Source organism: Phacochoerus africanus, chromosome 2 (assembly GCF_016906955.1).
Source record: "Phacochoerus africanus isolate WHEZ1 chromosome 2, ROS_Pafr_v1, whole genome shotgun sequence".
In the NCBI taxonomy this organism is placed as follows: domain Eukaryota; kingdom Metazoa; phylum Chordata; class Mammalia; order Artiodactyla; family Suidae; genus Phacochoerus; species Phacochoerus africanus.
The window spans coordinates 243,993,823-244,016,952 of NC_062545.1; the positions used below are offsets into that span (position 1 = coordinate 243,993,823).

General features: G+C 40.9%; 1 protein-coding gene across 5 annotated transcripts in view; it reads left to right on the top strand.

The window, feature by feature from the left end:
* The window catches only part of INVS (inversin), a 166,181-nt gene extending 143,051 nt beyond the window's left edge, over positions 1 to 23,130 (top strand). For 4 of the 5 annotated variants that reach the window (XM_047768041.1, XM_047768043.1, XM_047768044.1 and 1 more), the window contains 3 exons: positions 18,379 to 18,608; positions 19,297 to 19,368; positions 22,843 to 23,130. In XM_047768041.1, the coding sequence (XP_047623997.1) occupies positions 18,379 to 18,608; positions 19,297 to 19,368; positions 22,843 to 22,988 (448 nt within the window). In that variant the 3' untranslated portion in view covers positions 22,989 to 23,130. Of the gene's footprint in view, positions 1 to 17,390; positions 17,736 to 18,378; positions 18,609 to 19,296; positions 19,369 to 22,842 lie in introns of those variants that run through there. The other variant, XR_007133271.1, reaches the window with a different exon arrangement.

Genomic DNA, 23,130 nt, shown 5'->3' on the forward strand with positions numbered 1-23,130 from the left:
TGGCCTCCCTGACCCTCAGTTTCCTCCTCTGTAAAAATGGGATTGAACAATGCCACACCTGTCCTGCTTATATGACAGTTTGCTAGAATGAGATCATGCCTGCTTTGTAAATTCTAAAGCACCACACGTGCAAGATATTTTCTTTTTTTACTACCCAGGAATTAGATTGTTTGACTCAACTTCATCACAAAAGCCTGTGTGAGCAACGACCAAGCTCAGAATGTGGGGTAGGTGCGGGGAGTGGTAGTGGAGGCTTCCTGAATTACTGAAACGGGTACTAGCGGAGTGTAGTTAGGGGAATACTGGAGGAGCCCTTTGCTGCGAATATATAATCTCCTTCACACAGCAGGCGCTTCACTAGGGCCTAAATCCAGATTAGGCCTTTTACCAATAACCATGCTCAGGGGAGAGCCAGACCCGTTGTTGACATGTGGGAGTCCCGTGGCCTCCATTTCCAGCTAGAGGAAGTTTGATAGGGAACAAAGCTAGCAAATCACGAGCTAGCAGAGTGCAGGTGTGCCGCATATTAGCGCCCGTGTCAGGAGATAAAAGGGCCAGAGAGACCCTGCCATCGGCAAATGCAGAGGTGAGCGTCTTGTGAGGTCCAGGCAGAGGCCTCGGGGACTGTCGTACCCGAGTCTTCTAGTCCAGAGCGGGGCAGTCTCCTCATGCGTGCACGGCCTTTGCTGTAGTGCATCCTCTCACCTGTTCAAGCTCATGGTCATTTACAGAGTCATCTCGTGCCCAATCCCCTCTCCTTTCCCAACCACATGAGGAAGCCCTCGTGATAGGGGTTAGTATCAGGGTTTTCAGACAAGTAAGCGGATGGTCTCAGGGAAAATGACTTGTTCTAAGAGTCAGACCCAGCACTTGAAGGCCTACCTGTCTTGAGTCCTGGGGCCTTTCCCTTACATCCTCAGTAGTTCACTCTGGTTAGAATAATGGAGGCGGAGGCCAACCTCATGCTCTTGACCTCAGAACAGGCTGGAGGAGAACAGTCTGCCTGGATGTCTCACTTGCATCAAGGTAATATTGTTATAGGGGATGTTGTTGTTGCTGTTCTTTTATACTAGTAGTTGGCATTCACTGGGCACTTAGGCCAGACGCTGCTCTGAGTAGTTTTACATGTATTAATTCGCTTCATTCTCACAGTAACCCTGTGAAGTAGATACTATTCTCCCCATTCCACGGGTGAGGAAACTCCAGTACAGAGAGCTTCATTAACCTCCCCAGGTTTCAGAGCTGGTAAGTGCCAGTGCTGGCTTTCAGTCGGGACTGTCTCCCTCTGAAACCACACATGGGAATGGTCCTTGCTCCCCCTGCTTGGGGCGCTCTGCCAGAACGGGCACTGGCTACCACCCGAGAGGAGCTTTTTGTGACGTATTTTAGCCGAAACCTGGGATCCAAACAAGCCCATGAGGTTTGCCATGTCAGGCCCCGCAGCTGCTCCCCAGCTGCAGTGTCTCCTGGTCAGACTGTCCTTTGACTCTTTTGAAGAGTCAGGCACTGACAAATCCTGTCAGTAAATGCCCATAGCAGCAAATGAGCCTTCAGTCATCCCCCCAAGAACAGTGGGCCCATAGTTTGCATCCCGGCTGGGGAGGCAGTTACACAGGCCCTCTCTGTGTGATTCTGAGACCCGGGACATCCACTCCCAAAGGGCTTCTGGGAAGCTGCACATTGTGGCACGTCCTGTGGCTGGTGACAGTGAAAAAGCCTTTATTGATTGTGCTATAGCCATATGTATCTTCCACTTGAAGTGCAGAAGCCCAAGGTGCTGTCGGTGGACAATGTGTGGTGTCAGACGCCAAACCTGAGGGGCACTGAGGGCTGGGGCAGGGAACAGGGCTTGGTGCTTGAGCCCCCATAAACGCAGGCCATTGTCATGGGAGGCAGACCAGCTGGAAGATGGACAGGATGGGGTGAGCAGATTGAACCCAGAGAAAATGAAGCTTCATCTCAAAGTGTTCCAATCAAGACTTGATTATTTTATTATTTTATTTTATTTTCCCACTGTACAGCAAGGGGATCAAGTTATCCTTACATTTTTTTCCCCCACCCTTTGTTCTGTTGCAACATGAGTATCTAGACATAGTTCTCAATGCTACTCAGCAGAATCTCCTTGTAAATCTATCCTAAGTTGTGTCTGATAAGCCCAAGCTCCCTTCCTTCCCACCCCCTCCCTCTCCCATCAGGCAGGCACTAGTCTGTTTTCCAAAGACTTGACTATTTTAAAGATTGAAACTGGACACCTACTAGATGAGCTAGGATGGTCTGGGAAGCTGCTGTGGCAAAGAGGTGCTGCTGTGGGTAAGCCACTTTCTTTCAGCTTCTTTCAGGCATGTTCTAAGGTCAATAAGCAAGGGTAGGCTAGACACAACAAGAGCCCTGAGCCCAGGGCTGAAGGGACAATTGGCTGTTTGGATTCTCAATGAACCAGGAGTGCATGTTATCATTGAGAAGAATAGAGGCTATGATGCCGACCCCTAGGACCATCAGACACAGACTGGGTCTCCGTACCAGAGCCAGTTAAGCTGTGGCAGCTCCAGCCGGCACTAGGGGCTTCCCAGCGAGTCCTCTGCCCACAGAGCGGAGTGTGGAAGAACTGAGCTGTGGAATGACATTGTCTCATGATTCTTGATTTTCTCTACAGTTAGCTTTTTGGAAATGTGGTACATATTCTAGTAAAGTGATGCCATGGTTTGTCGCTCTCTAGGAAAGAAAGGAAGAATTATGTAGTTCAGCTGAAATCAGCCTTTAGGCCAGAAGGGAGGGGCTGCATCAGGCCTTGCAAGAAGCTTGGAGCACATGGGAAGATTATTTCCCATTTGGTGTATCTTAAGACCAGGCATTGGGCCTGCTACTCTCTGCAGCACCCTGTAGGCTCACCAGGAGGAGTTAGTCAGCTACAGATAAGGAACACTGGTGCAGCGTTCCTTGAGAGGCTACAGAGCAGCTGAGCTCAATAAGAGGTTTGGGAGTGCACTCGGGATAAACACCATCAGAAAAACCGTAAACATAGCCATCATCCCCGTGCTGCGCCCGTCTCTCCAGCAGAATGATCTTAGTAGAAGTCAGCTTTTGCTCTTGCCACTATTCTTAAAAACCTCTGTGCATCCCCTCCAAGAACAGAACAGACTAAATCCTCAGCAGTATTTGGCTCTTGGACCAGACAGCACTGATTTTTGAAAGTTGGCCTCTTGTGGCCCTAGCTGAGTGACCTTCTGCAAGTTAGCCTTTTCCCCCCAGTTTTATTGTGACGTCATTGACCTATGGTACTATATAAATTTAAGGTATATAGCATAATGACTTGATGTACACATATTGTGAAATGATTACCACAGTAAGTTAACACCCATCATCTTGTGTAGGAAAAAGGTTTTTCTCCCTGTGCTGAGAATGCTTAGGATTTACTCTCTAACAACTTTCATATATGCCATAAAGCAGTGTTAACTGTAGTCATCATGCTGTACATTATATTTCCAATACTTATTTATTTTATAACTGGAAGCTTTGGGTCACCTTCGTCCAGTTCCCCTTGCTCCACCCACCACTTCTGATAATCACAAATCTGATTTCTTTTTCTGTGAGTTTGGTTTTTGTTTGTTTTTGAAGATTTTACATGTAAGTGAGATAACGCAGTATTTGTCTTTCACTTATTTCACTTCGTATAATGCCCTCAAGGTCCAACCATGTTGTTGTAAATAGCAGGATTTCCTTCTTTTTATGGCTAAATAATATTCTTGTGTGTGTGTGTACCACAACTTCTTTATCCATTTGTCCATCAGTGGACTCTTAGGTTGTTTCTGTGTCCTAGCTATTGTAAATAAAGCTGCTATGCATATAGGGGTGCAAATGTCTCTTCAACATACTAATTTCATTTCCTTCAGATATATACCCAGAATTAGAAATTCTAGATCACCAAGAAATAGCAACAACAACAACAAAAAAAAGACAAAAAAAAAGGAGTTCCCATCGTGGCGCAGTGGTTAACGAATCCGACTAGGAACCATGAGGTTGCGGGTTCGGTCCCTGCCCTTGCTCAGTGGGTTAACGATCCGGCGTTGCCGTGAGCTGTGGTGTAGGTTGCAGACGCGGCTCGGATCCCGCGTTGGTGTGGCTCTGGCATAGGCCGGTGGCTACAGCTCCGATTCAGCCCCTAGCCTGGGAATCTCCATATGCAGTGGGAGCGGCCCAAGAAATAGCAACAACAACAACAACAAAAAAAGACAAAAAAAAAGAAATTCTAGATCATACAGTAGTCCTATTTTTAACTTTTTGAGAACCTCCATACTGTTTTCCATGGTGGCTGCACCAGTTTACTGTCCTATCAAGAGTGTGCAAGAGTTCCCTTTTCTCCACATTCTTGCTAGTATTTTCCCTTGTCTTTTTGATGACAGCTGAAATTCTAACGGGCATGAGGTGAGACATTGTGATTTTTATCTTCTTGATGATTAATGATGTTGAGCACTTTTTACATAACCATTGGGCATTCATATGTCTTGGGAAATTTTCTTTTCAGGTCCTTGGCCCATTTTTTTCCATTAATTTTTTTTTAATATGTAGCTGTATGAGTTCTTTATAGATTTTGTTTTGAATTTTTATTTTTTATTGAACTATAGTTGATTACAATGTTGCTACTTTAAAGTAGACAGCAAAATGATTCAATTATACACACATACATTTATTTTTTTAAGATTATTTTTCCTTAAAGGTAATTACAAAATACTGAGTGTAATTCCCTTTTCTATACAGTATATCCTTATTGGTTATCTATTTTATATATAGTAGTGTGTATATGTTAATCGGATACTACTAATTTGTACCTCGCCCCCTTTCCCCTTTGGTCAACATAAGGTTGCTTTCTATGTTTGTGGGTCTGTTTCTATTTTGTATATAAGGTCATTTGTATCATTTTCTTTAGATTCTACATATAACTGATATGATATTTGTCTTTCTCTGACTGACTTCACCTAATATGATAATCTCTAGGTCCATCCATGTTGTTGAAAATGGCATTATTTCATTCTTTTATGGCTAATATTCCATTGTATAAATGTACCACATCTTCTTTATGCATTCATCTGTCAGTGGACATTGTTTGCTTCCATATCTTGTATATTGTAAATAGTGCTATAATGAACTTTGGGGGTGCATAGATCTTTTTGAATTACGATTTTCTACAGATATATGCCCAAGAGTAGGATTGGATCATGTGGTAGTTCTACCTTTAGTTTTTTTTTTTTGTCTTTTGTCTTTGTTGTTGTTGTTGTTGTTGTTGCTATTTCTTGGGCCGCTCCCACGGCATATGGAGGTTCCCAGGCTAGGGGTTGAATCGGAGCTGTAGCCACCGGCCTACTCCAGAGCCACAGCAATGCAGGATCCGAGCCGCGTCTGCAACCTACACGACAGCTCACGGCAACACCGGATCGTTAACCCACTGAGCAAGGGCAGGGACCGAACCCGCAACCTCATGGTTCCTAGTCGGATTCGTTAACCACTGTGCCACGACGGGAACTCCTACCTTTAGTTTTTTAAGGACTCTCCTTACTGTTCTCCATAGTGGTTGTATCAATTTACATTCCCACCAACAGTGTAGGAAGGTTCCTTTTGCCGCCCGCTCTCCAGCATTTATTGTTTGTGAGCACTTGATGATGGCCATTCTGACCACTGTAAGGTGATATTTCATTGTAGTTCAGGGTTTTTCTGTGGGGTTTTTTTGGTGGCGGCAGGGATGGAAGGTGCACCCCCGGCATGTGAAAGTTCCCAGGCAAAGGGTCGAATCAGAGCTGCAGCTGCTAGCCTGCACCACAGCCACAGCAATGTGGGATCCAAGCCACATCTGCAGCCTATACCACAGCTTATGGCAATGCAAGATTCTTAATCTACTAAGCAAGGACAGGGATCAAACCCACATCCTCATAGGTACTAGTCAGGTTCTTAACCTGCTGAGCCCCTTAGGAACTCCCCATTTGTTTATTTTTTTTAATTTCCATTACTCTAGGAGATGGATCCAAAAAGATACTGCTTCAATTTATATCAAAGAGTGTCCTGTCTATGTTTTTGTGTATGGTGTTAGAAAATGTTCTAATTTAATTCTTTTATATGTAGCTGTTCAGTTTTCCCAGCAGCACTTACTGAAGAGAGTATCTTTTCCTCATTGTCTATTCTTGCCTTCTTTGTCAAAGATTAGTTGACCATAAGTGTGTGGGTTTATCTCTGTGCTTTGTATCCTGTTCTACTGATCTGTATTTCTGGTTTTGTGCCCATATCATCCTGTTTTGATGACTGTAGCTTTGTAGTATAATCTGAAGTCAGGGAGCCTGATTCCTCCAGTTCCATTTTTCTTTTTCAAGATTGCTTTGGCCATTTGAGGTCTTTTGTGTTTATATACAAATTTAAATTTTTTTTGTTCTAGTTCTGTGAAAAATGCCATTGGTAATTTGATAGGGATTGCATCAAATGTAGATTGCCTTGGGTAGTAGAGTCATTTTGATAATATTGATTCTTCCAATACAAGAACATGGTATAGTCTTCCATTTGTCTGTGTTATCTTCAGTTCCTTTCGTTTCGTATAGCTTTCAGAGTTCAGGTCTTTTGCCTTCTAAGTATTTTATTCTCTTTTATACAATGGTAAGTGGGATTGTTTCCTTAATTTCTCTTTCTGATATTTCATAGTATATAGAAATGCAAGAGATTTTTTGTGTTATTTTTGTATCCTACAATTTGATAGAATTCATTGATGAGCTTTACTCATTTCCTGATAGTTAGTGTCTTTGAGATTTTCTACATATAGCCTCGTGTCATCTGCAAACAGTGACAATTTTATTTCTTCTTTTTCAATTTGGATTCCTTTTATTTCCTGATTGTCATGTTGAATAAAAGTGGCATGAGTGGACATTCTTGTCTTGTTCCTGATCTGAGCAGAAATGCTTTCAGCTTTCCACCATTGAGTATGTTAGCTGTCAGTTTGCTATGTATGGCCATTACTATGTTGAGGTAGGTTCCCTCTCTTCCCACTTTCTGGAGAGTTTTTATCTCCAAGATAAAATGTTGAATTTTATCAAAATCTTTTTCCTCCATCTATGGAGGAAACCATATGGTTTTTATTCTTCATTTTGTTAATGTGGTGTATCACACTGACTGATATGTGGATATTGAAAAATTCTTGCACCCCTGGGATAACTTCCACTTGATAATGGGTGTATGATCCTTTTAATATGTTGTTGGATTTTGTTTGGTAGTATTTTGCTTAGGAGTTTTGGTCTATGTTCATCAGTGATATTGGCCTAAAGTTTTCTCTTTTGTGGCATCTCTCTCTGGTTTTGGTATCAGGGTGATAGTAGCCTCATAGAATAAACTTGGGAGTGTTCCTTCATCTGCAGTTTTTTTGCAATAGTTTGAGAAGGGTAGGTGTTAACTCTTATCTAAATGTTTGATAGAAAGTGCCTATGAAGCCACCCAGTCCTGGACTTTTGTTTGTCCTGAGTTTTTTTAAATCACAGATTCAATTTCGATACTTGTGATTGGTCTGTTCATGTTTTCTATTTCTTTCTGATTCAATCTTGGGAGATTGTATCTTTCTAAAAACTTTGTCCATTTCTCCTAGGTTGTCTATTTTATTGGCATGTAGTTGTTTTTAGCAATATTTTATGATCTTTTGTATTTCTCTAGTGTCAGGTGTAACTTATTTTTTATTTCTAATTTTATTGATTTGGACCCTCTCTTTTTTTGTGTGTGTGAATCTGGCTAAATGTTTATCAATATTGCTTATCTTTTCAAAGAATCACCTTTTAGTTTCACTCATATTTTCTATTTTTGTAGTCTTTATTTCATTTATTTCTGCTCTAAGCTTTATTTATTTCCTTCTAACTTAGGGTTTTGTTTGTTCTTCTTTCTCTAGTTGCTTTAGGTATAAGTTTAGGTTGTTTGAGATTTTTATTGTTTCCTAAATTAAGCTTATATTGCTATAAACTTCCCTCTTAGAACTGCTTTTGCTGCATGTCATAGGTTTTAGTGCTTTCATTTTCTCTAGGTTTTTTTTTTAAATTTCCTCTTTGATTTCTTCTTATCCACTGGTTGCTGAGTAGGAGATTGTTTAGTCTCCACATGTTTGAGTTTTTTGCATTTTTCTCTTAGTTGATTTCTTTTTTGGTCATACCCATGGAAGTTCCTGGGCCAGGGATCAAACCTGCACCACAGCAGCAACCCAAGCCACTGCAGTAATAATGCAGGATCCTTAATCCTTTTAACTACAAGAGAACTCTATGTAGTTGATTTCTAATCTCATATCGTTGTGATCAGAAAAGATCCTTGATATGATTCCAATTTTTAAAAATTTACTGAGGCTTGTCCTGTGGCCTAGCATATGCTCTATCCTGGAGAATGTTCCATGTGTACTTGAAAACAATCTGTATTCTGTTGCTTTCAGATGGAATGCTCTGTAGATACTAATTAAATTCATCCTGTATAATGTGTCATTTAAAGCCTGTGTTTCCTTATTGATTTCATGTCTGGATCATCTGTCTGTTGATGTAAGTGGAGTGTTAAAGTCCCCTACTAGTATAGTGTTACTACCATTTTCTCCTTTTATGTCTATTAAAATTTGCCTTGTATTATTGGTGGTGCTACATTGGGTGCATATATACTGATAGTTGTTATATCTTCTTGGATTGGTTCATCAATATTATGGAGTGTCCTTTGTCTCATGTAATAGTCTTTTTTTTTTAAGGCTGTACCTGCAGCCTGGAAGTTCCCAGGCTAGGGGTCCAATCAGAGCTGCAGCTGCTGGCCTGTGCCACAGCCACAGAAACACCAGATCCAACCTGCATCTGTGACCCACACTGCAGCTGTGGCAATGCTGGATCCCCAAACCATTGAGTGAGGCCAGGGATCAAACCTGCATCCCCATGGATACTAGTCGAGTTCTTAACCTGCTGAGCCACCAGAAGGAACTCCCATAACAGTCTTTGCTTTAAAGTCTATTTTGTCTGACATGAGTAGTGCTACTCCATATTTCTTTTGATTTCTATTTTCATGGAATAACTTTTCCCATCACCTCACTTTCAGTCTGTATTTGTCTCCAGATCTGAAATGGGTCTCTCAGAGAGCAAATATACAGGTCTTGTTTAGTATTCATTCAGCAGTCTATGTCTTTTGGTTGGAGCATTTTCTCTGTTTACATTTAAGGTAATTATTGATATGTATGTTCTTATTGACATTTTCTTAACTGTTTTAGATTTATTTTTGTAGGTGCTTTTTCTTCCTTTCCTCTTTAGTTCTCCTTCCTTGTGATTTGATGACAACTTTAGTGTGTCGTGTTGGAATTTCCCTTTCTTATTTATGCATGTGTCTGTTATAGATTTTTGGTTTGCAGTTACCATAAGATTTTGATATAGCAGTCTCTCTATATATGTGATTGTTTTAAGTTACTGATCTCTAAACTTCAAATGCATTTCAAATATCCTGCATTTTTACTCTCCTGCTTTCACAATTACTGGTTTTGATATATTTATATGTAGATGATTTCCTACCTTTATTGTGTGTTTACTTTTACTAGTGAGTTCTCCTTTTTTTTCTTTTTTTTTTTTGGTCTTTTTTAGGGCCACACCTGCAGTGTATGTTAGGTCCCAGGCTAGGGGTTGAATCAGAGCTGTATTTGCTCACCTACAGCACAGCCACAGCACCATCTGATCTGAGCTGTGTCTGTGACCTACACCACAGCTCATGGCAACACCAGATCCTTAACCCACTGAGTGAGGCCAGAGGTCAAACCTGTGTCTTCATGGATGCTAGTCAGATTTGTTTATGCTGAGCTACGATGGGAACTCTGAGTTTTGCCATTTTATAATTTCATTTCCAAATGTGGCCTTTTCTTTTCCACCTAGAAAAGTTTCTGTAGGAGTTGTTGTAAGGCTGGCTTGGTGGTGCCAAATTATTTTATTTTTTGCTTGTCTGTAAAGCTTTTGATTTTTCTGTCAGATCTCAACAAGAGCTTTGCTGGGTAGAATATTCTTGGTTATAGGTTTTTCCCTTTCATCAGTTTAAATATATTGTGCCATATTCTCTGAAATGCAGAGTTTCTGCTGAAAAATCAGGTGGTAACCTTATGGGGATTCCCTTATATATTTTTTGCTTTTCCCTTGTAGCTTTTAATTTATCTTGAATTTTTGTCAATTTGATTACTATGTTTCTCAGCATGTTCATCCTTGGGTTAATCCTGTTTGGGACTCTCTTCACTTCCTGGACTTGGGTGAATGTTTCCTTTTTCATGTTAGTGAAATTTTCAGCAATTATCTGTTCAAATATATTTCTGGGCCATTTCTCTCTTCTCTTTTGGAGACACCTGTAATACAAATGTTGATGTGTTTGACATTATCTCAGAGGTCTCTTAAACTACCTTCATTTCTTTTTATTCTTTTTTCTTTATTCTGTTCTGTAGCAGTGATTTCCACCAGTCTATCTTCCAGCTCATTTATCTGTTCATCATCTCATTTGTTTTGCTATTGATTCCTTCTAGTATGTTTTTTCATTTCAGTTATTGTGTTCTTTAGCTCTGTTTGGCTGTTATCTATGTTTTCTAACTCTTGGTTAAAAACTTCTTGTAACTTCTCACTCTATGCACCTGCTCTTTTCCTAAGCCCTTGGTTCATCTTTATGATCATTATTCTGAACTCTTCTCAGGTAGATTGCCTGTCTCTACATCACTTGGTTATTCTACTGGGGTTGTTTCATGTTCCTTCATCTGGAACCTATTCCTTTGCCATCTCATTTTGTCTAAATTTCTATTTGTTTTTTTATGTATGTGGAAGGTTAGTTATGTTTCTCAACCTTGGAGGAGTGGCCCTCTCTAGGGCATGTCCTGTGTGTCTCAGAAATATATTCCCTTCTTATAACCTAATAACCAGGGACTAGCTTGGACCCATGGTATATTCTGATCTGTGTTTGCAGACACAGTTCCACAGGCTGATGGATTGTAGTTTTTATCCTTCTGGTGTCTGTCCCTTGGTAAGTGAGGCTGGTCTAAAGGCTTGTGTGGGCTGCCTTCATTGCCTCTCCACTGGTGGGTTGTCCTGGGTCTTGGTCCTCTGGTGGGCAGAGCAGTGGCAAGGGATGTGTCTAGAGGTGGCTGTGGGCTCAGATAGTCTTTGGGAAGCCTATCTGCTAATGGGTTGGGCTTTATTTATATAGGTTGTTTGGCCTTAGGCATCTCAGCATTAGAGCCTGCAGGAAAGCTCTTGGTTCCAAAATGGCAGCCTGCAGGAAAGCTCACACTGATAATGTTCCCCAGGACTTTCACTTCCAGAGTCCTTGTCCCAACAGTGAACCCTCTCTCTCCTCAAGAGACCCTTCAAGACAGCAGCCCAGGCTCCCATGGAGTCACTGCTATGCTATGCCCAGTGCACGTGAAACTTCATATGTGCCCTCCAAGAGTGGAGTCTCTTTTTTCCAGTACTGTGGAATTCCTGCACTTAAACCCTCTAGCCTTCCAAGCCAAATGCTCTGGGGGCTCTTTCTCCTGATGCCAGACCTACGGGCTGAGGATCCTGTAGATCTGATTCAGGGGCTCTGAATCTCAGATCTCAGTTCATGGGCTCAGAACTCTCATTCCTGTTGCAGAACTTCTGCATTTGTTCTCCAGTTTGTGAGCTACCCACCCAGGGAGTAAGGGATTTGTTTATATCATGAGTATGCCCCTCCAACCATTGGGTTTGTTCATGTCTTTGGATGTAGAATATCTTTTTTAGTAGATTCCAGTCTTTTTTTATCTACAGTTATTCAGCAGTTAGTTGTGATTTTGGTGTGCTTGTGAGAGGAGGTGAGCTCAAGGTCCTTTTACTCCACCATCTTGTCCTGCATGAGTTCTTTATGTGTTTTGGATATTAACCTCTTATCAGATACATGGTTTGCAATTTTTTTTTTTTTTACCATTTATGGGTTGCCTTTTCATTTTGTTGACCAACTCTTTTTCTGTGCATAAGTTTGATTTTAGCCATGCCTATGGCATGTGGAAGTTTCCAAACCAGGGATAGAACCAGCACCACAGCAGCAACCCAAGACACTGCATTCTTGTTTCCTCTGGCTAGGGCTTTCTACACTTTGCTGAATAGGAGTGGTGTGAGAGTAGGTACCCTTCCCTTGTTCCTAATCTTAAGGAAAAGTTTTAATCCTTATGTGATTGATTACTGTGGGCTTGGCACATGTGGCTTTTATTATGTTAAGATATATTCCTCCCATACTGAATTTAAGGGTTTTTATCATAAAGAGATGTTGAATTTTTGAGATGATCATATGAATTTCTTCTTTCATTCTATTAATATGATGTATCACATTGACTTATTTGCATGTATTGAACCATCCTTGTATCCCAGGAATAAATCCTGCTTGATCACGGGGAATGATCCTTTTTAAGTGCTGTCTAATTTGGTTTGCTAGTATTTTGAGAATTTTTACATCTAAATTCATCAGGGATATTGACCTATGATTTTCTTTTTCTGCCTTTGATGTCAGAATGTGGCTTCATGAAGTGATTTTGAAAGTGTTCACTCCTCTTCACATTTTTTGAAGTTTGAGAAGGATTGGAATTAATTCTTCTTTAAATGTTCAGTAAAATTCATCAGTAAACCGTCTGGTCCTGGGCTTTTCTTCATTTGGAGATATTAAATTACTGGTTCAATCTTCATACTCTTTTTTTCCCTTCCTTTTTTTTAACATTTTTTTTTCATTTTAAAGTTTTATTGTAGTTGATTTACAATGTTGTGATAATTTCTGCTGTACAACAAAGTGATTCAGTTATACATATACACACATTGATTCTTTTTCAGATTCTTTTCCAATATAGATTATCACAGAATATTGGGTAGAGTTTCCTGTGCTATATAGCAGGTCCCCATTGGCCAGTCATTCCACATACAATAGTGTGTGTGTGCGAAACCACCAGTCCATCCTCCCCACCCCCACCCCCTGCCAAGCTGTCCTCTTTGGTAACCATAAGTATGTTTTCAGAGTCTGTTCTGCAGGTAAGTTCATTTGTATCCTTTCTTTAGATTTCACATATAAGTGCTATCATATGATATTTTATTCTTCATGAGGCCACATTACCCTGACATCAAAGCCAGAGAATGAAAATCATAGGCCAATATCTCTGATGAATTCAGATGCAAAAATTCTCAAAATACTAGCAAACCAAGTTGGGCAGCACTTAAAAAGGATCATACCTCATGATCAGGCAGGATTTATTCCTGGGATGCACGGATGATTCAACATGTGCAAATAAGTCAATGTGATACATTATATTAATAGAATGAAAGAAATTTTATTGGTCTGTTCAGATTTATTTCTTCTGATTATCATGGTAGGTTGGTTGTTTCTAAGAATTTTTCCATTTCCTTTAGGTTGTCTAGTTTGTTGGTATGTACTTGTTCATAGCAGTCTCGTATGATCCTTTGTATTTCTGTGATATTAGTTGCAGGGTTTCATTTTCCATTTATGATTTGTTGACCTGAATCCTGTTGCTTTTTTTTCTCTTGGTTAGTCTAGTTGTCCATTGGATTATTTTTTCAAAGAAACAACTTAGTTTTTTAATTTTTTTATTGTTTTCCTTTTCTCTATTACATTTATTTCTGATTTAATCTTTATTTTTTGTGGGTTTTTTTTTTCATTTTAGCTGGTGTACAGTGTTCTGTCAATTTTTTTACTGTACAGTAAAGTGACCCAGCCACATATATATATATTCTTTTTCTCACATTATCCTCCATCATGCTCTATCACAAGTGTCTAGATATAGTTCCCAGTGCTGATCTAATCTTTATTTCCTTCCTTCTACTCTGGGCTCAGTTTTGTTTTTCTAATTCCTTAAGGTATACAATTAGATTTTTTAATCTGAGATCTTTTTGTTTCTTAATATAGGCATTTATTGCTATGAACTTCCCTCTTAGAATTACTTTTGCTGTATCCCATAAGTTTTGGTAACCCATAAGTTTGGGTAGTCTCCATTTTCACTTATCTCAGGATGCTTTTTAATTTCTTCTTTGATCCATTGGTTGTTCAGAAGAGTGTTGTTTAATCTCCATGTTTTGTGTTTTTTCCAATTCCCCTCCTATTACTGATTTCCAGCTTAGTGCCATATGATCAGAGAAGACACTTGGTATGGTTTCAGTCTTCTTAAATTTGCTAAGATTTGTTTTGTAGCCTAACATGATTTATTCTAGAAAATGTTCCATGTGCACTTGAGAAGAATGTATTTTCTGGTTGTCGGATAGACTGTTCTCTATGTGTCTATTAGGTCCATTTTGGTCTAGAGTGTTGTTCAAATCTGCTGTTTCATTTTTGATTCTCTGAGTTATTTATCCATTGTTCAGTGTAGAGTATTATAATCCCTAGCTATTACTGTATTGCTATTTATTTATCCTGTTAGGTCAGGTCATTTTACTTTATATATTTATGTGCTTTGATATTAGGTGCATAAATATTTACAATCATTATATCTTCTGGATGGTTTGAGCCTTTTATCATTATATAATTACCTTCTTTTTTGTTTTTACCATTTCTAAAGTCTGTTGTGTCTGATATAATTATAGTTAACCTTGTTAACTATAATGGCTACTCCCTCCCTGGTTGGGGGAGTAGCCATTTGCTTGAAATATCTTTATTATTTCAGTCAAAAGTGAGTCTTTTGTAGACAGCATCATTGGATCTTTTTAAAAAATCTATTCAGCTCTTCTGTGTCTTGATTGGAAAAATAAATCCATTTACACTTAAAGTAATTATTGATAGGTAAGCATCTACTCTTGCCTTTTTATTAATTGTGTTCTGGCTGTTTTGTTGATCCATTATTCCTTATTTCTGCTGTCTTTTTGTGTATTTTGATGCCTTTTGTTATCAGTTCACTTTGACTTCTTCATCATGGTGTTTTTGTACAAGCTTTTCTTTTGTGGTTACCATGAGGCTTACATAAACTATTTTAAAATAATATAGAATATTTTAAAATAACATCTGATAACTGGTAACTTATCTTCAATAGCTTTCCTAAATTTTATACTTTGTCCCCCCCCTTTTTATTAGGTTATTGATGTTACGCTTTACATATTTCTTACATTGTGTATTGTAGTTATGGTTATTTTTACTACTTTTTTTAACTTTTACACTAGAGTCGTGTGTGAATTATGCACCATTACCATATTACACAATCACTCTAACTTTGACTATATGTTTACCATTACCTGTGAGTTTTACACTACCTTTTTTTTTTCTTTCCTTCTTTCTTTTTAGGGCAGCACCTGTGGCATATGGAGGTTCCCAGGCTAGTGGTCAGATCAGAGCTACAGCTGCCGGCCACAGCCACAGCCATGTGGGATCCGAGCCACATCTGCAACGTAGACCATAGCATCATGGCAACGCAGGATTCTAACCCACTGATCCTAACCCAGGGGTCAGAACTGCATCCTCAGGGATCCTTGTTGGGTTTGTTAACTGCTGAGCCATGAAGGGAACTCCTACACTACCTTCTTATCAATGATTAATGTCCTTTTACTTCACTTAAAAACTTACTTTAATTTCTGAAGGACAACTTTATTGAGTACAGTATTCTTGGTTGACGGTGTTTTTCTTTTAATGTTTTAAATATATCATCCCATTTTCTTTCCTGAAAATTTCCTATCAAGAAATCTGTTTGTAGTTTTATGGAAGTTCCCTTGTATGTAACTTCTCTTTTTTCTTGATGTTGTCAAAATTATTTTTGTTTTTGACTTTTGACTGCTATAATGTGTGACATTGTAGCCCACTTCTGGTTCAACCTATTTGAGGTCTTTTGGGTTTCATGAGTCTGGATGTCCATTTCTCCTCCCAGATTTGGGAAGTTTGCAGCCATTACTTCTTTAAATATACTTTCGTCCCTTTCTTTCTCTTCTCCTGGAATTCCAATAATGCAGATACTGTTTATTTTAATTGTGTCCCATTAGTCTCAGTCTTTTTTCATTCTCTTTCTTCTTTTTATTTTTCACCTTATCTGAGTGGATAATTTCAAATAACTGTCTTCTAGGTTACTGATTCTTTCTTCTGCATGATTAAGTCTTCCTTTGAAGCTTTCTATTGAATTCTTCAGTCGTATTTTTCAGCTAGGATTTTGTTTTGGCCTAAAATGTTTCTTTTTTTTTTTAATGATTTTTATTTTTTCCATCATAGCTGGTTTACAGTGGCCTAAAATGTTTCTATTTCTTTGAGCTTTTATTTTCTTCATCCGTTGTTTCCCTATTTTTTTTTTCAGTTGTCTATGTATTCTTGTAGTTTACTGAACTTCTTTAAGAGAATTCTGAATTCTTTGATAGCTCACAGATCTCCGTTTCTACTGGAGCTTCTTTTAGTTTCCTTTGGTGTCATGTTTACACCCCCACCCCCCTGCCTTTTTTGCTTTGACAGAGATAACTCTTCACCATTCAGCTCAGTTTAGGTTTCTGGATGTGTCTCCTTGTGACATCCTTGGGCAGGTGGGGCTTACTCTCTCTTTTTGGACAGAGCCACTGCCCAAGCTCTGGGGTTGAGGGGTGAACAGGGGCAGAAAGAGGGTGCTGCTGCTGCTAAATGAGAATAGTTGTCTAGGACTGCTTGTTTGATTCCCTGCTCAAGTGAGGCTTTAGGATAGGCTCTTCAGTTGCCTGGGTTCTCTGGTCAGGGTTACTTAGACAGTAAGGACCGGATACTATACTTGGCAGTAAGCAAGGCTATGCTTTAGCTTCCCTCCTCTGGTGGGACAGTAGGACAGGCCCCAAGGACCTGCACAGCTCATTGGGGACACAAATCAGGCAAGATAGCACACCAGATTCCCTAGCCAGACACAGCCACCAGTTTTATTCGTAGAGGGTGAAAGCCACGGGCTGTGCTCTCTTTAGGTGCCACTCTAAGGAAGGCTGTTGGATGGGGTTCCACACTTTGTGTGCTCTAGTACAGTTCCCTGAATGGATGGACTGAAGGCTGTATTCAGCAATGGCAGGGGCTTTGAAGTGCTTTGCCTGCCCAGAGAGAGTGGGAGAACTGGTTCTAAGGGTCAAGGTTCTTTGTTTATGGTCTTAACTTAAGCTGGCACTGCTCCCCAAGTTCCTTGGCTGAACAGTGCTACTCGTTTTGTTTTATGGATGATCAGTTCTCTGCCCACTGTGCAGTTTCTTGAACATTGCTGGCCTACACAGCTTCCCAATGATGTGGTCCAGCCTTTCTGGTCGGGTAGGGGCCAGGAGCTACACTCAGAAATAACTGGACTCTGACTCAGCTCCCCTGGGCAGGATCAGACTAAACTCCAGGGCCAGCAAGGCTTTTTGTTTAAGGACCTGGATCAAAGAAAACTTGTACACTGCTGGGCTTGCTGGTCATACTGAGCCACTGCCTTGATTCTACAGGTAGGATCTGCCATGATCCACATGCTGGTTTTTGCAAGACCCTCATCTTCTTCTCTGTTACAACTGGATTTCCAGTTAGCCCCACAGAGTCCCCTGCAATCTCGAAGACTGGGATGGAGGCTCCTAAGAAGTAACCCACAATGGTGATGGAGCTGGATGTCCATTCTGGGATCTCTTTTCCCACTTGAAGAATCACAGGCTCAGGGAAGATCTCCTACTGTGGGCTGTGCCAGCCTGGGGGAGGGGCAATGCTGTCAGCCTGTGGCTGCTGGCACTCTTACCCTTCTAATACGGTCTGCCTTGGTCTCTTCAGCCTCACCCCCATGTTCTAGGATTTTCTCACTGGTATGTTGTCCATGAATAGTTTTTAGCTGTTGTTCCCGTGACAGGGAGCAAAGTCAGGAATGATCTATGTTACCATTTTGATTATGTCACCTCCACTTGGCCTTTGTCGTTTTCATAATGTCTGCCTCTCAGACTTATTTTCAGGCCTAACCATTGGCAAAGTGCCTGGTATACAGTAGGCCCTGACCAAATGGCTTCTTCCACAGTAGAGCACACCCTCCATTCCTCCTTCCTTTGCCAAGTACACAATGCTCCACACACATCTCACACTACTGACATTCCTGCACAAATGCCCACGCCTCTGCTCAGGCCAGTTCTGCTACCCCGAATGCCCTTCTCTGCCTAGCAAGCTCCTACTCATCTCTTAAAACCTAGCACAAATATCAGCCATCTACCTCCTTGCTCTCAGTACTTCTCATACTGTGTATATTTGTTTACACATTGGCCTATCACACTTTCAAGGCAGGGATCTGATTGATTCCTAGTTTAGGAAGTACTGGTGGACAAACACAGAATTCAATATTCAACATACTGCCTCTGAAATTAGGAATGGGGACCTTGCCCAAAAGTTGAGTAAATACTATTCCTCTAGTTGGTTTTCTCAGTACTGTGATCTTGAAATCTCTTCCTCTGCCCCCACCAGCTACCAGCTCAGGAAGCACCTGTCCCATCTTCTGTACATGAAGCAGCTTGGAACCAGAGACATGGATAGATGGAATCGAAACTGCATGGCCTTGATCCTCCACGCTTGGAGGAAGAACTTGGAACTGAAACCCCCAAAAGCCATGGCAGTAAGCAGAACCACCAAGAGTCCACCCAAGGGCAGCTCAGCCACAAAGCTCACCAGGCACTCAGTGCTCAAGCAAATCTACGGTAACTGTCCTCCTGGGACCTTTGTAGTTTACAACAGGCATCCCCAGAGTGTGTCACATCAGAATTTAAAACAGGATTTAATTACATTGAGTAAACTTCCATTCAGGTAGGAACTTTATTACATTTCCAGGCACCAAGAGAATTCTCAGCATCACATTTAGTTCCTCCCTTCCAGCAATTCTGGGCATCTCAACGCAGAAAGCCTTCCAGGCAAGATTGTCTGCTGGGCTTCAGGACTGAAAGCCTCACCATTGCATCCTATCCAGGCCTTAAATTACCCATTTAGAGGACTCCAGGCACAGGCAGACGCTGCATGCTTCACATTGGCCTTCCCTAGGCTTAGATAGTACGGGGTTGCCCATCTGTGGGAATGCCCCAAATCCAAGCACTACTGTAAATACTTATTTAGCAGAATGAACTGCATACTGAAACACTTTCAGCTCTGGAAAGTGCCTGTCCAAATAAACTCAATAGAGAGAACAAGCCTGGCTAGCCCCCCAGCGGCACTTGGGCACTTTTAGAAACAGATCCATGGCCCTGGGCCTGCATAGTTTTTCCATACCCTACCTAATTTATCTTGGCACATACCCACAAGCTCAAGCTTCCACCTCAGTAGGGAATTCAGAATTTGGGTCAGGCCAAAGCTGTCACTGGTCAGAAACAGATGATCAATGTTGGTTGATTTCAGGTTCTCAAGAAGGGAAACTACGTCAACCCACACGATCTTCAAAAGCCCACGCTGTACTGAGTCTCAACTCAGGTAAGGCAGCAACTGCATGGGCAAACTGGGGAGACCACGTAGGGAAATGCTTCCCTTTTTTATCTCCAAGGTAGAAGACATTAGAACAGACTGCCAGGGGATTCCAGTATCATTTGATTTCAGGTATACACGTGTTTTTCATCTCCCTTTCTTAGAATTATCAGTGCAGTCAACATCTCTCCAGAAGAGGCATGTTATTTTAACAACCAAAAGCTGTTAACATTACTTCCAGTGGAAGCAGTAAATGGTGCCTATAATTGATCACTTTGACATACTTGTTAACACAAAGGAGAGAGAGATACAAACACTGTCATTCTTCAAAGTAATAGCATGGGAGTTCTTGTTTTATTTTGGTTTCACATTAAGATCAGCCATCTCCTTCCCAAAGATGGGAAGAAGTCTCTTGTCCACAAATTCTGGCTTTTGCCTTTTATAGTCCCATAAGGAGGTCATTTAATATATAAAACCATGTCCAGCTCAGGCTCAACTCTGCACACTTTCACTCATACAGGAGCAGCTCAGAGAACTTTCTTTTTAGCCACTAGATAAGTTTTACTTAGGGCTCCTTCATTCATGCCAGCATTAAATTTGGGTGATAAGTTCAGTGCTGTCAGCAGTTAATGCCAGGTCCAGTGTTTCTCATGGGTGGCTATGGCAACACCCTCCCCCCAGTCCCTAATCCACAGTCATCTTGCAGGAACAGGGCACAGCTGGGAAAGTGAACAATGACTGTCAGCATGAACTTTTACATTCATTTAGCTTTTGACTGAGGCGGGGCGGGGGGGTGATCCTGGAGGTAGGGGGACAGCAATTACTGCCAAAGCTTTAATTAGAGTTGTACAACTGTAATACAGGCAGGCTGATCGGGATTTGTAGGTGGGGCAAGTAGAAACTTTCAAAGGAATCAGGCCCGTAGTTCTATGTAAAAAATAATATACTTGAGTGAATTGAATAGTTTCAGAAAGAGAACTGTCAGATAAAACTACTAAAGAAATAGCATGTAATCAAACATTACAAATTAGAACATTTTTTCATTGTCTTAAAAGTCCAGGACTGTCAAATCTTTAAAAATGAAGGTGTTTAGCAACAGAAAAAGTTTTTTTTGTTTTTTTCCGTCTTTTTGCCATTTCTTGGGCCGCTCCCACGGCATATGGAGTTTCCCAGGCTAGGGGTCCAATCAGAGCTGTAGCTGCCAGCCTACGCCAGAGCCACAGCAACGCGGGATCCGAGCCACGTCCGCAACCTACACCACAGCTCACAGCAACGCCGGATCGTTTAACCCACTGAGCAAGGGCAGGGATCGAACCCGCAACCTCATGGTTCCTAGTCGGATTTGTTAACCACTGCACCATGACGGGAACTCCAACATAAAAAGTTTTTAGTTAAAGGATCAAATAAACAAATTCAAATAAATACTTAATAGGGCCTCATATGAATAAACTTGTTAGTCCCACATGGGCTTGAAAACGGCCAAGGACTAAAGAGAATCTTTCCATAAACCTGAACTTGGGGGACAAGGTTTTATGAAGCCCATCTACCCACATTAACCATTCATTAATCTGTGAATAAGGCTTATGGTCAGACAGAGCTGCTAGTTGGTTTAGCTGCAGCCTGTTTTACACAGAACACATGTTTATAAATTTCCATGAAAATGGGAATGATGTGGACATATAAGTTTCTGCAGTGTGGAATCACAGATGCCAATGTGAATCAAGGACAAACCATTAATTTTAGTTTTTACCTTGAATAGAAATGTTAGTTCATCTTTTGCTTTGAGAACTCCATGTGGTTAAGGATCTTTGGATTTTGTTCTACTTAGCTTTAGTAAATTGTTTGGCACACTATAGGGGCTCAAACATTGAGTCAGGATTGTTGCTCCCAACTTCGAATTTGGAGAGAGGCTTTAGCAGTAAACTCCTTGGACTGTTTCTCTACATACATCCAGGACACAATCACATTCTACCCAGTCTTCTACACCCACCCACACCCACAAAGAACAGCAGCAGAGTAAGGATCAGAGAGCATATATATAACAATGTCTTAAATTTGAGGGACCATCTTTTTCAAAACAAAATTTCCTTTAAAAAATTCCACCCCAATGACTATAAAAACCATAACTTAAGTGATTACTAAAAACTGGTACCCTTCATATGATACACAGTATCTCTGTCCACCTAGAGGAGTATGCAGACATTAACTCAAGCTTGACACAGTAAAGGCAGCCACAAACACACCAGAGTTCCAAAACAGTTCACTTTATTGAAGTAATGGTAATAAAACCAGAAGAGAGTAAGAACTATTTTTTACAACTTTAAAAAAACTACTCACCTTTCAATGTTTGCGTCTTTGCTCCACACAAAGAAGCAACATACAGCATGCCCTCAGCAAGATGTCTTAAATGTTTAGGGTCTCAGGAGCCTCATTTATCAAGTGAGAGGGTTAAGCACACCACTAGTTTCCAACTGTAGCATCCTGTAAGTTTGTAATTTCCAAGTCATAAAACTCAAAAAAATCCATTTCAAGTTTGATATGCCCATTAGTCTATCACCTGAATATTCTTCAGAGGAACCTGTTTCCTAGAATGGACTATAGCCAAGTATGAGACACATAGCAAGGTAAAAGATAGGTATATATGTTTGTGTTATGTTAGAAAGATGCACAGGAAAGCAGTATCATGCCAGTTATTCCAGACTGAAGACTTAGGTTCCCGTCCTAGCTCCTCAAGCACCTGCCCCCTTGTGGTCAAGGTTCTTCCTTAAAGAAACAGCAAGTATTGAGAGTTGCTGCTGTGGTGCAGCAGAAACTAATATGACTAGGAACCATGAGGTTGCAGGTTTGGTCCCTGGCCACACTCAGTAGGTTAAGGATCCAGCATTGCCGTGAGCTGTGCTGTAGACGTGGCTCGGATCTGATGTTGCTGTGGCTGTGGTGTAGGCCAGCAGCTGTAGTTCCAATTGCCCCTAGCCTGGGAACTTTCCATATGTCGTGGGTTCAGCCCTAAAAAGAAAAAAAAAAGAGTAGCAAGTATCTTTGAGATGATGGAAAATGCAAGGCTGATACCATCCTTTTCTCTACAATGAACTAGTTATTACTTTAGCACCAGGGATAGTCCAAAAACTAAACACTTTCTCCTCCCCACCAACAAACTTCCCTTCAGCATTAAAATTAATAATCTGGAGTTCCCGTCGTGGCTCAGTGGTTAACGAATCCGATTAGGAACCATGAGGTTGCGGGTTCGATCCCTGCCCTTGCTCAGTGGGTTAAGGATCCAGTGTTGCCATGAGCTGTGGTGTAGGTTGCAGACGCAGCTCGGATCCTGCGTTGCTGTGGCTCTGGCGTAGGCCGGTGGCTACGGCTCTGATTAGACCCCTAGCCTGGGAATCTCCATATGCTGCAGAAGCGGCCCTAGAAAAGGCAAAAAGACAAAAATAAAATTAATAATCTGAGTATCTATCTGGTATTTGTTTTTAACAGTGAGCAACTTGCAGTGTATACACCTCCTTGACAACAGTGGAAGATCAAAGAATTTTTCTTATAACCTGCAATCAGCTAATCCATCAAAAATCAAGACAAAGCTTCGACTGCCTATGGAGGAAAACTGCCTGGGGACGCTCCAATAGCTAGTGCAGAGTTCAGGTTCTGGTTCTCTGCCGATTATCTTTTACTCTTGTGGTAAACTATCTATGCCCAAAGCCTTACTAATTATTATTAGCTTGAAAATGTAACAATTAAAAGAAAATGTCTGTTTTCTTTCTGCTCTTA